General features: G+C 39.3%; 1 protein-coding gene across 1 annotated transcript; it reads left to right on the top strand.

Annotated features, from left to right (window-relative positions):
• The first annotated feature begins 7,475 nt into the window (after positions 1-7,475).
• Positions 7,476-20,586, top strand: cacng4 (calcium voltage-gated channel auxiliary subunit gamma 4). The gene is made up of 4 exons (XM_023333457.1): positions 7,476-8,150; positions 16,316-16,399; positions 19,367-19,507; positions 19,775-20,586. Exons 1-4 carry the CDS (start codon positions 7,928-7,930, stop codon positions 20,326-20,328), a joined length of 1,002 nt encoding a protein of 333 aa, XP_023189225.1. The 5' UTR covers positions 7,476-7,927; the 3' UTR covers positions 20,329-20,586.
• The last annotated feature ends 1,107 nt before the right edge of the window (positions 20,587-21,693 follow it).

The following is a 21,693-nucleotide window of genomic DNA, read 5'->3' as shown; positions in this document are numbered from 1 at the left end:
TTAAATCTGTTGTTTTATATTTACTATATCGATATGTTTTTGGTTTGTGTTCTTCAGCAAAACTTAACATTTTAGCTGTTGCTAAGAAAATAGAAAAATATCACCATCTGCTGACTTACAAATAGAAAAGCATCACTGGTGCAGAATTTAAATTTTTTTTTTTAAACTAATTTCTGCCTATTTTCTATTTTTAATTTGACACTTTTCTGGGTTTTGTTTCTGGAATTTAGCCACGAATGAAATATGTTTAATTGAGCCCGTAATTCTACTCTCACCAACCACATGTTAGACATCAGTGCGACTGTGGGAGCTGGGATTCATCCGTCTGGGTTAATGGGACGTAATTGGTGCTAATGGTGAAATGGAAAATGCTAATCTCCATGAAAGGATGATGTGCAAACATAGTGAGAGGTACTGACCCGATGACCTGGGCAGAGAGACAGAAACTATTCACTGACTGACTGGAAAAAAAACAGTGGCTTTTAATGCCACTGATTAGAAAAGAAAGAGAAAAAAAACACATAAATAGCATCAATTATACATAATGTGCTTCTTTTTTTTTCAATTATTGACCAGCGTTGACTTTTCTTGCTCTCAATAGCTCCATCTAGTGTCATTGTTGTGACACTAGATGGCGCTATTGAGCCCATTTCTTTTCAAATCAAGTAAGACAACATTTTCTACCAAAGTCTCACTTTGGTGCCACAAAAGAACATAAAATATTAATACACACATCGATGCTATTTCAGCATTCAACAACACATTATAATCTCTTCCTAACAGCAGAGGAAGTGTGGCAAATATGCAATTTAAAACGATGAAGAAACTCAACTTGATTCAAGTTAAGTCATTTTTTAGGTTGTGACTGAAAGTAAGTTGAGATTTACGTCAAATTAATTCAACTGCTGTAATGTTTACCAGAAATTTATTTTTTATTCCTTTTTTGCTTGGGGTGTGAAACCCCAAGCAAAAAAAAAAAAAAAAAAAAATCAGTCACAAACGTTTAGATGGTCACACGGTCATAACTTTACCTGAAATCTATTAGTTGCGTGGAAAACTTTTCTGTCTTGTTTTTGTTTTGCTGTTTATATTTATAGAAAATATGAGCAGGAAAGTTTCCAGGATGAATCTTTTTTTTTTTTTTTCTTTTTTACTGCTACAGGCAAAATGTTCAAATACTGCTCCTCACATAGCTAATAACCGGGTTTGGAGCTTTGAAATAATAACAATAATAATAATAAAATACAGCTGAATCTGTAGGCTCCATCAGAAAATGTGCTTCAAATTCGAATCACTTTGATATAATAAAGGTAATGACATTTTTAATCAATTTGGAAATGTTTCATGTATTACATGTTTCATCTCTTGTTATGTTATCATAATGTTATTTAGATTAGATTGGAATATTTGCCATAGACACAAAAAAACATGTTTAATTTCCTGGGATTCACTGATCCGCTTTTTTTCACCTACAAAAAGCCCAATATCTTTAGGTTTAGTGTCGGCCGGTACCGATACAGAAACAGTTCTGAATTGAGTTGAACGTTTCTTTTATTAAACACAGATGTAAATGTGCTGAGTTACTAACTCGATCCAGCACAGTGAAACTGGACAGCAGCTTCACAAGCCTGGTCAAACGTGCAGAAACGTCACCAACAAACCATAAAGAAACTGAAACCACAGGTTGACGACCTTGGTCAAACACGTCAAAACGAATAGAAACAAACCTTCTGTGAAATAGTTCAGAAAGTGCAATTAGGAGTTTTAAATAAAACATAAAATCAATAATAAAGCGTGACATCACTCAGAGCACAAAGCGTAGAATTGAACTGAATAGATCTGCCCTAGATATTATCAGATCGGTGAATTATTACCAACCAGGATACCTGCAACTTCAAAACTGAAGAAGAAAGTTGCGAGACATTGTCTTTTTATTTTTCAAGGTCAATTTTCATGTCCACATTCTTTTTTTTTTTACTATTCATTAAAACCAAATGACAAGTGGCAGGTTTAACAAATCTCATCTATCTATCTATCTATCTATCTATCTATCTATCTATCTATCTATCTATCTATCTATCTATCTATCTATCTATCTATCTATCTATCTATCTATCTATCTATCTATCTATCTATCTATCTATCTATCTATCTATCTATCTATCTATCTATCTATCTATCTATCTATCTATCTATCTATCTATCTATCTATCTATCTATCTATCTATCTATCTATCTATGAGAAAAACGCGTCTTTTAAACTTACAATGAATGGTTAATCATCAGGTCTCCAATATGGCCTCCGCCTCAGTCCCTCCACTTCACTAATTGCTCCCCGCCAACGATCCAACCATGCAGGGATTCTGAATCGTCAGGAAGCAGATGGTTCACACAGCAGACCTCTGACGCCACCGTGCGGTCACCGAGCAGCATAACAGGGAGACGATCACGTCTGTGTGTGCAGCTTTGTGACATGCAAACCAGCTGTTGAATAAAGCAAGGTAAGTTTTTTATTTTATTTTTTTTTTTATTCCTCGTCTTTATTGTAAGGTGCAAAGGCTCTGAGGAAAAACAAAGAAAGAAAAACTTGCTCTCAGCTAATGAATACGAAGGAGATATTTCTGAACCGTAACAGTTCCAACACACCTGCGTCGGGCTCTTTGAGCTGGTGACTTTATTAGCCAGAAAAACAGAGACGTATAAATCCTCTGCTTAATTACGACCTCCAAAATAAGCTACAGGTTTCTGTGTCTTCAATATTCTGTAAGAGAAGAAGACAGTGAGAGAAAAGAAAGAAAGAAGAAATGCTGCTGTAAACTACAGCTTGCCAGCAAGGCTCTGACAGCCTGGGGGCTGAAGATGTGTTGGCTTTTTTTATTTTATTTATTTATTTATTTTTTGTAGCTTCATCTCACATGGTTTTATTTCTCTGTTCTGCTCCAGACACTGTCTGCACTTAGAGCGTAGACTAGACTTTGACTAGGACTTTGCGGCCGACTGGGTATTTTCTGCTCATTCTGCTGTAGATTTTTCATCTCGCTTAAGATTTTCATCAAGATCTTTGACGCAAACTTGGACCAAGATTTCTCTGAGACAGAGGAAGAGAGACCGCACGTGAAATCTTTTGGCCTGGTGACGGCATTGTGGCCGACGACCGGAAGCTTCACCCTCGTGCAAAGCAGATCAAAATCTTCACTCTTCCACCGGCTTAATCAAAACAGTCGGATTTCAGTCGGCACTGGAAATCAAAAATCAAGGACAAACATCTTCACTTTAGTCCAAGGTCCCTGAGCATGCGCTAAATTATTTTAGGCATTAAGAGCCACTTAAAATTACTTTTAACTGTGTTTGGACGCAGCTGAATATTTAAGAAAAGTTCCGTTTAACATGCTTTTCCTTTTGTAGCAGCTCTCACACTAACAGATGTTAGGATGTGAGTGTAATCCACTAGCTGAATCATTTTTTTGTTGTTGTTGTTTTGTAGAAGCAGCAGAGCAGTTGCTCGAAACTGTATGAAATTGCGAGATTCTCCTTTCACATGATGGAAAAACGTTACATTTCTCAATTTGTTTTAATCGGAACTAAAATGATAAACGTGAAATCATTTAAAATTCGACTTGTTTTGTCAACAACCGAAGCAGATTTGAGACGTTCCCGTTTCCAGGTGTCTCGAATAGCAAAGAGAATCTCTTGTAGCTCATTTCTAACCTTTAAATCAGTGGTCCCCAAACTACGGCCCGCGGGCCAGATGCGGCCCGCCTCCACATTTGGTCCGGCCCCCTGAACAATACCAGAGTATTTTCATATATGTGCATTTTTATTTGATAAGTTGGACTTTTGAAATAAAATGTTCCTTAGTAATGAACTTTATTTATTATTAACAATTAGTTAGTAACTATTTTATACATGCATATAATTGACCCTAACCCTTTTTTTTATGTGGAGAACCCAGTGTTACTTGGTTATTATTTATTTCATAAATAGTGTTATTTCCTGACTTTTGTTCTCTGAAGAATCCAGAAAAGGTTATTTGATTGTGCTTTCTGAAAAACAATACATTTTTATGTTTAGCACTCTTACAATCGTCACACTTTTTCTGTTACAAACTGACCCCGGCCCCCCATCAGAGAAGGGACAAGTTATGTGGCCCTCACAGGAGAAAGTTTGGGGACCCCTGCTTTAAATGAAACAAGCAGATAATGTAGTTAAGCATTTTAATGATGGCATTACAGATCTTTTTGTTGTTTTTTTAAACTTCCATTTAAACCCTAATTTTATTATCCTAAAACAAGGGATCTTTTTTTTCCCCCCCTATAAAGCTCAGCGGGTGAGTTCTCTTTTACGTGGTTGCATTTCATTCTCGTCTCATTTCCAACAAACTTTCACTCCAGACCAATTTGCAACTTTCTCGGCTAATTAGCTTGCCTTCTCTCTCTCTCTCAGCGGCGTTCTTTCAAAAGAACTCTGAACCCAAAAAGCTTTTGTCTTCATCCTAAAATTCTGTCAGAAATTGGTCTGAATTTGCCCAAATCACTTTAGAGAAAAGAACCCGCAGCGGCTGATGAAGCCTTTAGTTTCTGGCTCAAAAGGGGTTTGATACGTCGGCAACACGAATGAGTGATGCACTAACAGGCAAATTATACTTTCTTTCACTGGATCGGCTAGACTGTGGCAACCCCTGAGAACTCAAAGAAAAGACATCGCAATTAGAGCTTGCTAATGATGCTATAAGAGCCAAATTTGCAAGTAAATAAAAAGAAGAAGAAGAAGAAGAGGTCACCGAAAACGTTTGTGTTTGACATAAAGCCAAACGAGGAAAACAGCATCAGAAAGACGGAAGCTGACAAGAGGGAAGACATCAATTAGTCGAATAAAATCCCAAAACGGCACCAGTGACTTCTCAAGCTAAACATGGCGGCGGGAGGGGGAAAGAGAGACGGGAATAAACCAAACAGAATCTCTGAACAAAAATGACAATCATAATTAAATTCATTATCTGTGTTACCCCAGCAGCCCCCTCCTCACTACCACATCCGCTTTGGTAAAGATGGCTTTCAAAAAAGCTCACGTCGCTTCACAGCGGCTCTTTCATGCATTTCTCAGATGTGCGAGAGCAACCCAAGGACAACATGCTCGGAAACCAACCGCCGACAACGGGCTAAGATGAAGAGGATCAGTCAGGTGGAAGGAGGGCTGCGCCCCCAGCAGGACAGGAAACGCTGAACACAACCCACGGCTCTGGCCTTAGATAACTCAGATTCATGTTGTTTTTAATTGGCAACATGAGCTGCTGTTTGTGGCAGCGAGCTTCTGTGCAGCTCGGTGATTAGCTTCTGGATTTCTTTGATTTGTGGTGTTTTTCTGTAAAACTTTATTGGACTTCTCATCAGGATATCGGCTTGGCCTTTTTGGGGGGTCGGGAGTTCTAGGTTTTGTGGATTTGTGCTTTTTAAACAAAGCAGCCAGAGTAATTTTGCTTTTCCTGTCACATGGATGCCTTGTAGGCTCATATTTGCTGTCATAAAAAAACTTAAAAACACACACAGTGATTGCCCCACATTCACCCAGTCCACTGCATTGATTAACCCCATAATCAATAAATAAAGGTGAACAGCTCAGCACACTCTGCTTGACTGAACCCAAAATGTGACTCTTATCTACTGCAGTTATCCAATGTCTACTACAGGTTTTTCTTCCCCTCAACTTTCCATTAAAACATATGTATGTAGTTGGTGACCTCATAATCACCAACCACATGCCTGATGTACGCAGATGATTTGGTAATCAGAGTCTGGGTAGTAACTATAGTTGCATATTCTCCATTACATTTGCCTTTTCTGAAAAAAATACTTTGAGGAGTTTTTTTTTTTTTGTAACGCTCCACTTTTTCCTTTTACTTGAGTAATCTTATTCTGAAAGTGTCGCTGCTGATACTTGAGTAAAATTTCTGGATTCTCTACCTATTGAGTGGAGAATGAAGAACAAAATTCACCTGTGTAAGACACACAACCTGCAGTTTTCGCTAAAGTTTCATGTGTTTTAAATTGAAAGAAACTGATTTGGAAAACAAACATTTGCCTGATTTTTTTTTTTTGTTGTTGTTGTTGTAATTATTGACATTTTGGTCCTTAAAATTTCAACTTTTATCTTATTTTGCTCTGTCTGATGATGTAATTTGTAAATATTAAATGATTGATGTTTTGATCAGTTATAAGTACTTTAGTAGACTTTCTTTCTTTTGCTTGTTTGTTTTTTACCAGATACTTTTTTACTCTTACTTGAGTTATTTCTTGGGCGGCTTACTCCAGTGAAAAATATGTTGAAGTGGAGTTAATTTTACTTGAGTATAATTTTGCCCATGTCCATACAGTGCTGGCCTTCAACAGCTATTAAGGATATGCTCCAAATATGACTGTGACTTTGACATCAAGTATAAAGCCAAGAAGAGCAAAACGTAAAGTATGACGTATGCACAAGCTAAGGTGCTAATATGAACATTTGGAGCTTCAAACATCCTTTTTAAAGTCTTTGCTGCTCCACTGTATATCTGTGGCGGCGACACAGAAGAAGCAGCATGTAGAAACTTCATGTGGCGTTCAATGGCGGGATGAGGCTACAACTCGACGCTGCGCCCTGCTGTGTTCAGGAATCTTCTGTGTATATTATCTGTGTCATGCAGTAGCATAAATGCAACGTTAACAAACCTGCACTGAGTTCAGTCAGACTGTGGAGTCACTGGCGTCGTCGTTTATTTGTGGCTCGGTGAAAACGATATTGTGTTTTTAGTTTTTTTGGAACCTCTTATTCATCTTTTGTATGTCTTTCTTTTATATGATGTTGAGGTTTTTAAAGAGACAGAGACCCATTTTCAAGGCGTTCCATCAGGAAGTGACACTTTGAAGTCACATTTGATGTACAGCATTTTGATAAGATAAAAGTTTGATTATGCTATGAAATTGCACCATGTGCTTGGGAAACACGTAACACGGCCCCTTTAACAGAAAGACTCTTGTACAAAACCACTCGGAAATAAAATGAACATCTTCAATGCCGTAAGCATTATCTCTTTTTTTATAATTATTTATGAGCTATTACGTTGCACACCACCTTCAACTTCAAAGTAATTTTGATGGATGCTCTTTTCCCGAACAGATGTCTTTCTTTTTTTTTTTTTTTTTTTTTTTTTACTTTAAACTCGCTGCTTAAAAGTCAAACGCAAACCAGATTTTCCTCTCCGCCTGCACTAATGTAGACATTTTGAAGTAGGGATTAGCGTTCAGTTGACTTAAATGTCTTTCCCTGTGCGTTTTTCTTTTCTTTTGTCGTCATAAAATCCCCCTCAAGTCACCACCGTTCGTAGCAACATCTCTTTTTGCTCTGGTCGTGTTTCCTTCTCACTCGTTTCCGCTCTCGGTTTTTTGGCTTAAAGCGCTGGAAGGTGTGGCCTGGATGCGCCATCCATTGTGCGCCTTAATGCCAAACAGTAAACTGTGAAGAGGAGCGTCTCTGCGGCTGGTTAGTGCATATTTGTTTTTTTTTTCTTCTTCTTTATTTCTTTCTTCCTTTCCTGTTTTTTTAAACTGTTAATCTATCGACAAAAAACTTTACAGGCTCGTCAAAAGATCTTTCTTCATTATTATTATTTCCACCTGTGGCTTTTCTAATCGTCGCCCTCAGCGGAATAATAATAATAATAATAATAATAAAAGAAGCTGTGCAGATCTGAGCTCCGCGCGTCTCTCGTACAGAACTCTGATTGAAGTTTAAGGAGGAGGGAAAAAAACAACAGGAAAAGGAAGAACTAACCGAGAAAGGATCGACTCTTGGTTTTTGGCAGCAGCCAGCGATTTCTCCACTGGGCATCAACGCGCCTCGCGTTGCGTGCGTAAACCGCTGGTGGTGGAGGATGCTCACAGCATGAGACGCCATGGCATGGTGTGACCGAGGGGTTCAGACTCTGTTGGCCATCGCGGGGGCCTTCGCCGCTTTCAGCCTGATGACCATCGCCATCGGCACCGACTACTGGCTCTACTCCCGGGCGTACATCTGCAACGCCACCAATGTCACCGCTGACGACACCCAGATGCAAACCAAGAAAGTGAAAGGGGACCTGACGCACTCCGGACTGTGGAGGATCTGCTGTATCGAAGGTAAAAAAAAAAAAAAAAATATATATATATATATATATATATATATATATATAAGAGCGCTAAGGTTTGAGACTTCTATATCTTCCTTTCTTTCTCTTCTGGCGCACATTGTATCTCATTCTTTGAAGTAAATATCAGAATTGAAGTTAAACGTGAAAAGTTGACTGTTCAAAAAAGAAGAAGAAGAAAAACAGAACTAGGAAGATGTTTAAAAGCCTAACTAAATTCCGTCAACAATTATGCTGTGGGGTGGAAATCATCATTTTAGTGATCAGTCATCTTTTTTTTTTCTTAACCATAAAAAAAGCACAGCCCATTTGTTCAGCAGACGTTTGTAGTTTAGTTCTGCAGCTTGCCTCTGATCCCTGAGGAGTTCTGGCGCTGGGCGTCTTCTGTTTGGACAATAGATTGATATTTTTTTATGTATTATTTTATTTTGACGTTTGCACATTCCACTGACCGTCTACTTGGACTGAAGCCAAGTCACTGGAACCATGACTGGTTGATTCTTGTCATTTCTGTTGTCCTTTTGTCTCAGTTCTGGAATTTTCCCTGTGATTTTTGTTTTGTTTTTGCAGCCACATATAAAGCCACATATTTTAAGGCAAGGCACCAGTTTTTAACAACGTATTAGATAGAAAAAAAACCCATAATGAATAAAGTAATAATAAAAATTAAAAAGGAACAACAAAAATCACTTTAAATAAAAATAAAATGCTAATTTAAAGACTTGAAGCAGCCAAGACTTGATAAGAAAAGAACTGGGAAATGAATTTTTCCTGAATATTGTCTCCCGTTGATAATTTCTGGTTCTGAGAATACTGTGCGCTGATTTGAGGGCCGGTATAACGAGATCCATGCTGCTGGTGTTGGTCAGGACCCTGGCAGCAGCTTTTGGGATGAGCTGAAGCTGCCCCACCGATTTGTTCTTGTCCTCGCTCTTTTTTTTATGCGTAGGACCCAGCGGAGACATCATAAGGGCAGAGTTACATCAGAGTTTTTCATAAGGGCAGATCTGTTCCGTCTCATTCTAAGTTAAACGGTGGTCTGAGCTGTTTCAGCAGGCAACACGCCTCTCAGCCTCAGAGTTCTTGGCCACGCATCTGCCTGCAGAATTACACGAAATAAACTAAATAGACCATACAGTAGTTGTCATTTTACAAATTCAATATGAAAAACAAAGCATTAATGCCCTATGATTTTAAATAGAATATGCAATTTAAAAAATAATAATAATCGTAGTAGCTACAGGGGTGAGGCTTTATATTAATTACACCTTCACGTTCATGCCTAAGTAGTTTGTCAGAGAAGGTCAATATTTCTGCCTTGTTAATAAGATATGAGCTAAATCATTTCCTGAAGCTAATTTTTAGCATGGAGTCTGTAATTAGGGCTGACTGACTGTACTGCCTCACTCTGACCATATTGGATTATACCTGGATTGAATTGGACTGCGAGTGTATTTCACTTGGATTGACTCTGGTTAATTTACATAATCCAAAAATGGATTATATAAATGTAAATTATACATAAATCGGGTTTGCATTTGTAAACCTCTTATTTTGTTGTTGCTCTTGTTGTTCTGTTGACTTTTAAACAACATTGTTCAGACATATTTTTAATATATATATATATATATATTTTGGCACTTGTGGTCATTTTTCAACAGAAGGGCAGAGAGAGAAGGGGCAGATATGCAGCAAACGGTTAGAGGCTGGGAATCGAACCGCGGACCACTGCGTTGAGGACGATAGCGTCTGCATTTGGTCTACCACTGACCAATGTGTTGCCCCGTTCAGGGATTTTTAATTTTTATTTTTATACGAAATGCTCAGTGAGGACGTTAGGTGGAAACATAGATACAAAATTAAAGTGGCGTGAGAATTGTGCCCTGAGGAATCCCTTGTGTGAACTTTGATGTGCTTCATAATCACAAAAATAAGTCTTACAAATAAGACTTACCAGCAAAGCAATTACCAGATAACCTCACAAGGATTCAGATTCATAATTGTTAAGGCGAATGTCTTTGGTGTTGTTGAAATGCCCGACCGGAAACCATCAAAGAGATTTTTGTTTTGAAACCTCCAGATTAGGCTTTTAAAAAGGGTTTGATTACTTCTGCAGCTGCAAGCAGTTTAAGAAAACAATTTCTGTAAATATGACGTATTCTTTGTTTTTCAATTTTCACATCAGAGCACAGCTCAGAGGTTTGCATTTCATCCGTTTAGCATCTGTCACTCATTGAGAGTTGACAGTGTTGTGGCTGCTGGAGTCGACGCGAAGAGGCAACACTTTCCAAGACGTTTAATCATACGCTCATGAATACAGTCATTATAGTCATAGTCATACTCCAGGCTCAATGTCTGTACTATTATGAGTCATTCTGGAATTTGATGTGGAAAGGGGGAAAAAAAAAAAAAGAATTGCAATGCTATTTATGGATTTCATGTAAAGTTAATCAAAAGACACCATCCCTCCTCTCCTTGCACTTTGTAAGAAGCTGCAAGAGACTTGAAATGGATTGCAGAGTGTTCCTAAACATCTCTTCCCAGCCAGCTCTTAAGGCTGAAGAGGGGCGCTGAAAAAAAATAAAAAAATCTCTTAAGACGTTTTTTCTTGTCTTTCACACAAGCACATTTGATACAAAAACACATCTGTACAGACAAAACTACTCCAATTACTGTTTTGTCTGTGGTTCGGTATGTTAAAGCAGGCAACCGTGTTGCCAACTTAAGGAGATTAAAACACTATTTTACTTTCTCCGATCGCCTTTCGGTGGCGTTTCTTTGTTTGTGTCTTAGTGGATTTCCCTGCCTTTAGGCGATTTAAAGTCTTACCAGCTATATTGGGTAAAATGAGCAGCATAAATAATTGGCTAAGCTTAAGGGGACACTGTCTGACTTTTATTGGAGGAATCATACAAACGCCACGCCTTGTAGAGCAAGTCGGAGGTTTGATGCAGCTAAGCGCTCGAGTGAAAAGGCTAAAGAAAGATCTCTGACTCAAGTAGTGCACCTATCACTAAGTCTGACATCACACGGTCAAATCCAGATGATTAACAGGTCTCCATATTCTCCACTGTGGCTGAATCTTGGGTGTCAGAGGTTGTGTGTGTTAGTCAGGCTCCTGAACGCATCAGGAAGATGTCAAAGGCGTCCTCTGAGGAGCGGCAATAGAAATGTGATTCTGGCTCGTGTAGAGGTTGGAGGTGGGGGCTGGAGGTTGCTATGGTGAAGCTACGCTGAGTAATAAAAGATGGGCTCCAATCTCTCAGACAAATGGGCCCCGGGGAGACATCTCCCCCAGTGAGCTCACTGTGTGAGCAGCACAGTCCTCGGTTCTGCTGCGATACCCCCGATTATTTCCTCATTGGCCTTCTGCGCACATCTCGAGTCCTAACGGCCATCTTTTACTCTACAGAGGATGCAACTTTTGGATAATACAATGTTATTGTATTACTGTGTTACTAAAGTGACCGTTTTTTTCTTCAATAACACCCTGTGTGTCAGTATATCGGAACTGGAACAATTAATCGTGATGAATCGATAACTGAAATAATCGTCTTACTAATTTAGCAATCAATTAATCGTTAACCAGAGCATGCAGAGTAAAACAAAGGTTGTCTTCTGTGACCAAGCTAACTACTATTAGAAAAACAGGCAATGTATATCTTTAAATACCTGGAGTGAAACTAGACTTTGATATCAGACGTTGCACATTGCATCGTCTGACATTCATTTAGTTAGACACAAACTAACTGAGGTCCCAATAAACAGCTTATCACTGCAGACATTAACACTTTCTGGAAATAACACTGCGAAATTGAATTTGTGACCAGGACAGAACATTTTTGTTAATATTTTTTTTTTTACCAGTTCTAACTTGGAAAAATCCAGTGAAAGTTGCAATTTCACCTGAATCTCAACACTCAATCTAAAAATCCGACAAAATCCTCACTTAAAAATGTCTGAAGCTGTGGTGATGTGCTGCTTATTTACCCTTTTTAATCTCATTGTTTGAGTCACATACATAATGTTGTAAAGCTGTGTTTATACTGTAAGTCACTGGTTTTCAAACTGGAAGGTGGCTGAGATGAACGTGATGCTGATTCTAACTACGGAAGCACAGCAAACCCTGATGATGATTTAAAAATGCCACTTGGGATTTTTTATTTTTTTTTCCAACAGAAACTCAAAAACCCCAACTTAGAAGTTTTAAGGGAACGCAATATAAATTCAGAACGTACTCAGCCAGCATGTTAATAAAACATTGATTGAGCTTCGGTGCTAATTCAAGGTGTGTGTTTGAGGCATACATTTTAAAAAGGAAGCTGGAGGAAATTTAGAGAGGAAAGCAATCTGAAACATGTCGGGGAAGTGTGCGTTTGAGCCGCAATGGTGAAGAGAGAGAGAGGAAGAAAGTGCTGTGAAAAAGACAAGATGACTGTTGAAAGAAACTGAAAGACAGAGCTTGAGATAGGGGAGCAAACAGTCTGAGCCTGTTTCATCACTTAATCCCCGAATTTCTTTAATTTCCTTTCCCTGCTGTCTCAGACGTCAGCCACAAAAATGCTAACTTCACCGAGGAGAATCACATGCAAAACATAAGCAGCAGAGGGACTAAATAACACAACTTAACTCTACATTACTCATCTCGTCAGGTCATTATATGTCTGTCAGTATTTGGGCGATTGCAATTTTTTTTATCACGTACCAAAGCGTGTCAACAGTCAAAGCTGCCTGTGAGACGGCAAAACGCGACGCAGTCACAGCATACAGAGAGGTAATCAGGCAGACATTAAACAGTCAAGTGAACGCAGCTAATCAGTCGGTGCTCTCGCTGATTTCGAGTTTTTAACACCAACTGAGCTCATAGCCCTTCCATAACGATAAATTAAATAAGGCAGAGCCACACTGGAGCTTCAGAGTCTGCTGAAAACAAAAGAGAAGTTATTTCCCACAAAAAATAGGGTAATAGTGAAGGACTAACCAACTATTTTGTAAAGATATTTTGTTTGTTACACTCCTAAATGAACCTGATGGGTAGTTTCTTATATTGGGTCATGTTTTTAATGAAGAAGCCCTCATCAGGATTTCTCTCCAATATTGATCTGCCTCATTTAAGATCAGCCATTTGCTGAACCTGAGTCACATATTGCAGTTAACGCTAACAAAGAGAATACCTTGTGTGCTTAAGAATCTCTGTACCTTTTGATTTTAAACTAAAGTGGGTCACCTAGTGTTTCTTTCAACCGTGAACCGTGAAGGGAAATCCCAGATTTGTTAGATTCAGAGCCTAACATATATCGCACGCATAAATAAGCTATGAGTTTCAAAATCTACTTGAGCAACTCCAAATACCGAAAGCTGGACACAGTAAGTGTACGCGCAGAATATATTGCCCACGTTTATCATTAGCTGTGTTTCCATCACCAAATGCTCGCAAAACCTTTTTGATATTCCACTAATGTAAAAAAAAAAAACACAATTTCGCAATCACTGTGTTTCCATTGGGTAAGAAACGCAGTTAAAATCCCACGTGAATAAGCTTCTTCACTCAACACGCCATTAAAAGCCCAATCGTCCTCCTACCAGCTCTTCGTCTTTTCCATGAGTAGCAACATCCAGTTGTTGATCACGTGACTCCTGTGATGAGAAGAAATAAGTGTTTCCATTGCAGTTTTTACTCATTTTGATGCAGTCGAAAAAAATCACCTCATCCTAGCGCAAAAAAACTTTCCAAAATTTGTGTTTCCATTAAGCAAATTTATTTTCGTAATTCCAGTTTGCGCAATTTTATGTTCAATGGAAACACAGGTACAAGTAGTCACTGTAGTAATAGAGATAAATGGTCATAAAACGGCTAAAGTCTGATAACTTTGTATGAAACTCGACTAGGACTTATTTTGGTTTTGAGCCTCATAGGGCCTGAATTACCCTAAGTGACCTCCGGGTGTTAAATGTTATTGATAAGAGGAAGGGCGTAGGAACAAGTTTATCATTGGGGGGACACGTATCGAAAACCTGACAGATCCGTAAATAGCTTGAGCAGAAATGTCAAACAATGGTGTCATCAACGCGTTACTCTAATCTGACCCCTTGTAATGCGTAATCTAACACGTTACTACTTACAATCCAATAATCAGATTAAAGTTACTTATCCAAGTTACTGTGTGTTACTATATTTGTAATTTTTTTTAGTAAACACATATTGTTGCTTTCTTCTTTTTCCTTGGGGAGTTACGTTTCATGTGTAACACCAGCGACACAAACGCAAACGATGGAGGGAAAAGAGAGACGCACACTTTCTAGCTGATGAATGAATTTTTCATTGAGTAATCAAGTTACTTTTCAAAGTAACTATGCCATCCCTGGTAATAAATTAACTACACTATATATCATATGTGTGTAGGCCTGTCACAATAGCAAATTTTGATGGACGATAAATTCTTCCAGAAGTTATTGCGATAAACAATAATATTGCTGTTTTGGGACCATTTTTAAGTAATACAATGGTAATGGCAAAATAATAATGCAAGAACACAATCTGAAAGATCAGTATCATGTGATTAATTGATTTATTGATTACTGTGACAGGCCTGTATATGTGTGTTTGTCATCTCAAGGTGACAAATTGCCCCAAAAACTTCTTCTTCCATTTCCTTTTGAACAAAATGGCTTCAGTCTTTCATCAAGCAAGATGACTGCCAGGATGAACCCTCACTTTGTCATTTGCCTCACAATTAGCAAGATAAATACAAGCTAGCCACCAGATTTTGATATATTTTATTGGTCAAAATACATTTGACTTTTGGTCAAAAATGCATTGGTAAAAGTTGACTGGCAATTGAACTGATTCTGCCTCTTTCTAAAGTAAAAAATAGCCAATAAAATGGGACTCAGCAGTTTTAAACTCAGTACAGTAGTTTGACCAACAAAGATAAAATCTAAAAAAAATAAGCTTTGTTCTTCTTGAATAACTCTACGTCAGTGCAACAGTTTGCCCTACAAATATAATTACAAATTATGCTTTTCACATCTAACAGAAACCTCAGCTCCTCTCTGATAACTCAGTCTCACTTTCCAGCTCTTCATTCAATAACTTCATTTTTCACTTTCCAGTCAAACATGAGCCATGGCTCTCAGAAGGTTGAGAAACACAAATTTAAACATGCTGAGCCATTCAGAGGAGGGAGGATGCGCTGTGCTGAAGGCGCTGTGGTGCGCCTTCAAAATAAAAGCAGAACATTTCAAAATCATATATTCTTTGCAACTGCGGTGAAATTATTGGGGGGGACAAATGCGCCTCCCTCCAATATTTGGGGAGGGGGGCACGTTTCCCCCCCCCCCCCCCCCCCAGTTCCTACGCCTCTGGATAAGAGTCAAACACTTTTCCTTACAGCAGATCATTACTCCACTGAAAGGTGTTTTGGTTTATTACCAACAGGAAAATAAATAAATTGTGTTGGTGCATGCTGCAGTTGTCTGAAGGTTTTCCTAATTATACATGTTTTTACGTCCGATCAAATTGCGCAACTGGTTTGGAATTTGAAGATTTGCGAAGACTAAAAATCTTTAGCCATTACTTTCTGAACTAAAGCTGAACAGTTAATTTATTATCCTGAAACTCCTGAACTGAAGGAGCCTCATCATTGTGGTGTTTCGTCACCACAATGATGAAACTTTGAAATGGTATGCAGAGCTATCCGAAAGCTAACGTGCTGCTGTTTTCTTCCAGAGTATGATTTGCATTCCAGCCTGTCTGGTCCTCTTATTGCCATATTCCAGGCTTTGGTACATGTTAATGATCCCCTACATGTGAAACTTGTGCCTCCGGGGCTTCGGTATATTGTTGTAAGAGTGCTGGCAGCTAACCGTAAAATAAAGACTCACGTGTCAGAATGGCAGAAACACTGGAGTCAGAGTCTTAATTCAAAGTCTAACCGTTTAATATTTATAATCTGCCAATGTTTTATTCTCTTAAAAGTATGGAGAAATGTTTCTCAGGGAAGAGACTGGATCTTTTGAGTGGAAAGCGCTTTGGGAGAGCGGAGATTTTAAGTGTTTTCGATCTTGTTCTGGGGTTTCCAACGTGGCTGGAAGAATATCTCAGTGTCCACCGGTTCCTACTTTCCAGTCTTACCTTTGCTTTTGGCTTCTTCGCAGGTATCAACAGGGGAAGCTGCTTTTGGATCAATCACTTTCCGGAGGATAACGACTACGATACAGACAGCTCAGAGTACATCTTACGTAAGTCAGTGCAACCGCTTCATCTTCAAACACTCCAGCTTTTAATCCACCGTCTTTATTTTGCCCCTCTGTGATGATGGAGTTATCACAAGAGTGCTTAATGTGTCATGACATCTCTATCCCCCCCCAATAAAAGCCTGATGTCATGATGGGATGCAGCTCTGCTAGAAAATGAAGCGTTGTGTGATGAGCAACGGGGATCGTGTAAAACAAAGCTGACTTACGTGCATATGAATGCCAAAATCTAATTTCATGAAAAAAGATGGGTTTAGCTTCATACGTTTATGAATAGGGCATCCCATTAAGTTACTTAGTTCTTTATTAGGAAAGGTTCACAAATTGACATGTGATCTTATTTTGAGCGTTTTGAGCAACAAGCGCATCTGGTTTACATTCAAAATCTATGTGGAGTGTCGGACGCTCAAAACGCGTTTGGTGTGAACGCACCATAATGGTTAGTTTAATTCACTTTAAACTATCAAAGTAAACTTTGGGTTTCTCATTAAAAAAAAATTATAATAAATTAGATTTCTACCTGAGGAAAAAAAACTAGGATCTGTCCATAGTTGCTGGTTTCAACCACTTTGGAGTAGAGGTGGGCGGATTGATCCAAAATATTGACAATATTGATTCCAAGTCTGTATCGGTATTAAATCGATACTAGTGTGGTAAGAACAATACTTTAATTCCCTCTTGAAATCTCAACTTATTTTTGGAATGTAGTTTTTTGTTTTGATAAGCTCTTAAATGATCATTTTTTCCACTTTATTCTAGGAAATAATGAACACATATTTATTTTTGTTCTTCTATCGTTTCTGTTTATCGTGCTAATATGCTGTTCAAGTATTTTGTAGGCAACTTTTAACTTTGTTCAAATTCTGTCCCATGTTTTAAGGAAATAATTGATGGGAAAAACCACAAAAACACCTGAAGGTTAGAATTTTGACAATATATCAAACCTAAATAATACAAAATATTGGTATTGGTATTGATATTAGTAATACTGACCCTGTTTTTATTTGGTTTCCCAAAAGAATAATGATCTCGGTTTTAGTTTAGCCCTAAACTTTCCATTTCTTAGTTTTCTTTGGTTTCTTTGCTGGTGTGTTTTGGGTCATTGACACGTTGCAGGGTCTGGTCCCACTCCGGCTTAAACTGGTTTTGTTTTGTTTGGGATTCTTTTCACAGATGGCCTCACATTTTTGTCCACCACCCTCTTATACATGATTGATCCCATGGTGGAAAGCACTTACCCATAATATAAGTCCAATTAGCCATTTTATGGAAGAAAACATACAGAGTGGGCCATAAGTTTCCATACATAGAAAAAATAAGCATTTTTATATTGGAGAAGCATTTTAATTTTTGTGGGACTCTGTGTAATCGCTGCATGTCTTGCACCACTTCGTGGTTGATCTGCAACATTTCCAGTTTTCTGAAACTTGCAAATAAGTTTTGCCACAGTGTCGTGTGTGACGCTCGTTCCATGTTTTCTGTTAAAGTTTTGTGAAACCACTGGAGCGCTTCCCAATCCAGCCATTAGTATATTTTCAATTCTTTGCTTTTTTGTCAAAACGTATCTTCTTGGGTATCTAAAATATAAAAGAAATATACATTTTACATTCTCCTATGTATGGCAACTTATGGCCCACCCTGTATATCATCTGTTCAGTCTAATTCGATTCAAGACTCGCCTCCATAAAGAACATTATTCCAAAGTCCTGGTATTTCTTGGCAAATTTTATCCTGTTTCTTCTAGAGCAGTGCGTTCCTTTTAACCCACTTTCCTTGGAGCTGTATCGTAGCAGAGAGCAAGGTGGAAGGAGTGGCGCACACATTGGAATGATTGACAGCGCTAAGACCCGCCTCCTGGCTCTGATTGGTTGTTTCTAGTTAGCACTGAAAGCACTGGAAGAAGACATATCAGCTCGTTTTTTTTTTTTTGTTTTTTTTTTTTGCATAGGTTATCTGTCTTGTGCCATATTGTCATGACTTCTTAACAGTGTCAAAAAAAGCATATTCATAAAAGTTACATTCTGCATACTTTAAATCCCTTACCCGACTCATAAGCTGCTACAGTCTTCTTTCTTAAAGCCTCGGACGGTTCTCTGGATCTCATCATGATGTCCACAACAACTTAAAAAGAACACCAAATTTAAACGTACGCCGAATAACTTTCTGTGAACTATGAAAACCAGAATTATTTGCACTATGCCGTTACTACATTTTTAGGTGAAGTAAAAGAGACTTAGTGAAAACAATAACATGTGGAAGTTACTGTAGTCTGCAGGGCAGAATGCTTCTCAGAGTGTCAGTCAGCAGCGTGTGAATGTGTGCATGAATGGGTGAATGGCTGAATGTAGTGTGAAGCTCTCTGGGGTCCTACGGACTTGAAGAAGTGTTATACAAGCACAGACCATTTACCATTTAGCATTCAGTGCTGCATGAATCAGCCAGTCAGCATGTGGTAGCCTCCCCCACATTTCCCACACCCTGTCTGGCAGCAGTTCACCACCTTCAAGCCACGAAGCCATGGCAAGCAAAGCAAAAATTAATACTGTGTGCTGGGAACAAAGCAGACATGGTCATACAGTTGGATAGGGGTGGTATCAGCTAACATGGAGTGAATCATTGTAAAATGCCAGGTTTTCATTTTTACACCATTAATATGATGTTTGTCCTGTACAACCCATCAGAAAACAAACTACTATGAAACACTAATGTGTTGAAACACCTGTTGATTTTAATTCAAAGTGTATTTGATACTCAAAGTCCAGTTGTTACAGCAGGATTGGCCTCATTTTCGAGAACAACCCATTGTCTTACAAGAAGACAAAACCGTAAAAGGTTGCAGGCAGGTTAGTTATGGGTTTAACACTTCTACCATCCACTGTGTGTGCCCTCATTAAGCACACTAACATTGGCCATTAATATTACATATTGCTTTACTCTGTCATTTTGGTGCAGGTATAGTTCGCGCATCGAGCCTCTTTCCGATTCTCAGCACTGTCCTCCTGATGCTGGGTGGCCTGTGTGTCGGAGTTGGACGTTTATACACCAGGAAGAACAACGTCTTGCTCAGTGCAGGCATCCTGTTTGTGGCTGCAGGTAGGACAAGTCTGACAGCTGGCATCACATACACACACAAGGTTTATGATGTTAAATGTATTCCACCCAAATATACTCTGAACAAAAAAGAGATTTATTTATTTTTTGGTGATTCTTGTAAATATCACAGAGAACACGGAAAGGGCCGGTCTTCTTTACACCCACATGCTGTTGTCACAACAGAAAGCAAGAGAATTTATACGACGTGTCTGAAGGCAGAGTTTCTCTTTTTAGCTTTTACCAACGACCATCTGTGCCTCTCTACAGGCCTCAGCAACATCATCGGCATCATTGTTTACATCTCCAGCAACGCCGGGGACCCCAGCGACAAGAAAGACGAGGACAAGAAGAACCAGTACAACTACGGCTGGTCCTTTTACTTCGGCGCCCTCTCCTTCATCGTGGCGGAGTCGGTGGGCGTACTCGCCGTCAACATCTACATCGAGAAAAACAAGGAGACGCGATTCCGGGGCAAGCGGGACTTCATCAAAGCCACCTCGTCCTCTTCGCCGTACTCCCGCATACCGAGCTACCGCTACAGACGGAGGCGTTCGCGCTCCAGTTCCAGATCGACCGACCCGTCCCGCGAAGCTTCCCCCGTGGGAATGAAGATGGGCGGCGGGTCTGGAGGCGTGGGGCTGGGGATGGGTCTGCCCATGGGGGATATATCCATGTACACTCTGAGCAGGGACCCTCTGAAGGGCGGAAGTGGGCCCGCGGGGCCGTACAGTCCCGAGAGGAATACCGGGTTTTTACAAGTGCACAACTGTTTCCAGAAGGATGTGAAAAACGGGGCGAACCGGAGGACGACCCCCGTATGAGGCCTGGATCTCGTTCCTGGGTTGAGCGGTGCGCTTTATCAAATGTTGCGCCGCTGATGAGAAACAACAGTTTGTCATGCGACACATCACAAAGTGTGTGAGAGTATGATTTTATTATATGCCTACGTAAAAGAAGTGGGGCAGTTTACATCCCAAGAACAGAATTAAGTTTACAAAACTACATGAGCTTCTCTAGCATCATATTTAAAGGGGCAGTATTATGCATTTTCCAGGCACATAGAGCCTGGAAACATGAATCATGACTTTAAAGAAATTTTACTTTCTTACTAATTACTAATTTAACACCTTGAAATTGGGCGTCTGTCTCTTTAAAAACTTCAGCTTTTTCTGAAACTCCGCCTTCAGGAAGTCATTACAATGTTGCTCCTCTTTTAACCCTTTTAGAACGTTTTTAACCACCGTTTCACAGACAAATGACTCCTATAATGAGGACAGCTAATTGCTGCTGGCTAGTCTGAAGGTGTCTGCTCTGTGAGGCAGAAGCTGAGAAACCGCAGCTCCGAGGAGGAGCTTCTCAAAGGCGGACCTGGGTCTATCCAGGCGTTTTGAACAGCTGAACGGTTGCCACGGGAGTTTAAAGGATTTGTCAAATGTGCATGAAAAAAATAAATCAAGAGAGTAATCCTGGTATGTTAATATGAGGGACTAACATTATAACATGATAAAAAGCTCAAAATGTTTTGATTTTACATAATACCGCCCCTTTAAATAGTGGCCGCAGGCAGATGTAGCATTGTTTCATGAAAGTCATGTTAAAATATTTTAACTACTTGGAAAGACGAAGCTCAGAGAATGTTCTCTGAAGGCGATTGATTCATGGGGAAAAAGAGCAACTTTTACAGGCTTAATTCTGGTTTTGATTTCTACGGAGCCCCTAAGGGGACATGGAGAGAAAAAAAAGGAAAGAAATCCCGACTTATTATCTCGAGATCCCGACTTATTATCTCGAGATCCCGACATCAGTACATAACGACCTAATGTGGGTGTCCTCCATCACTGTGGGGGTAGATATATAGATTTTTATTTCGAGCTTGGGCTTGAGTATAAACACATTAAATCAGTGCTTGACAGCAGACATGGATTTAGTATTAGTGAGAGACATCTGAAGAGAGTTTTCAGAGCGCGGGGACTCATTCGGCGCAAGTCCTTTTCCGACTTGGCAGTTTTGGTAGAATTCATTAATAACCAGCTACAGTCCTCTGAACAGCTTCACGGTTACCGATGGATGTACGCTAAATTGCATGTGCATGATATCCTCCTCTGGGACATCTCTGGACCGCAGAAAATGATATAAGTCGTCCTCCATAATCAATGTAGACACACTCCCCCACGTTTACCGCATAA

The sequence above is a fragment of the Xiphophorus maculatus genome, chromosome 5 (assembly GCF_002775205.1).
Source record: "Xiphophorus maculatus strain JP 163 A chromosome 5, X_maculatus-5.0-male, whole genome shotgun sequence".
NCBI classification, from domain to species: domain Eukaryota; kingdom Metazoa; phylum Chordata; class Actinopteri; order Cyprinodontiformes; family Poeciliidae; genus Xiphophorus; species Xiphophorus maculatus.
The sequence above is the reverse complement of the archived record's forward strand: the minus strand, read 5'-3'. Positions and strand labels throughout refer to the sequence as shown.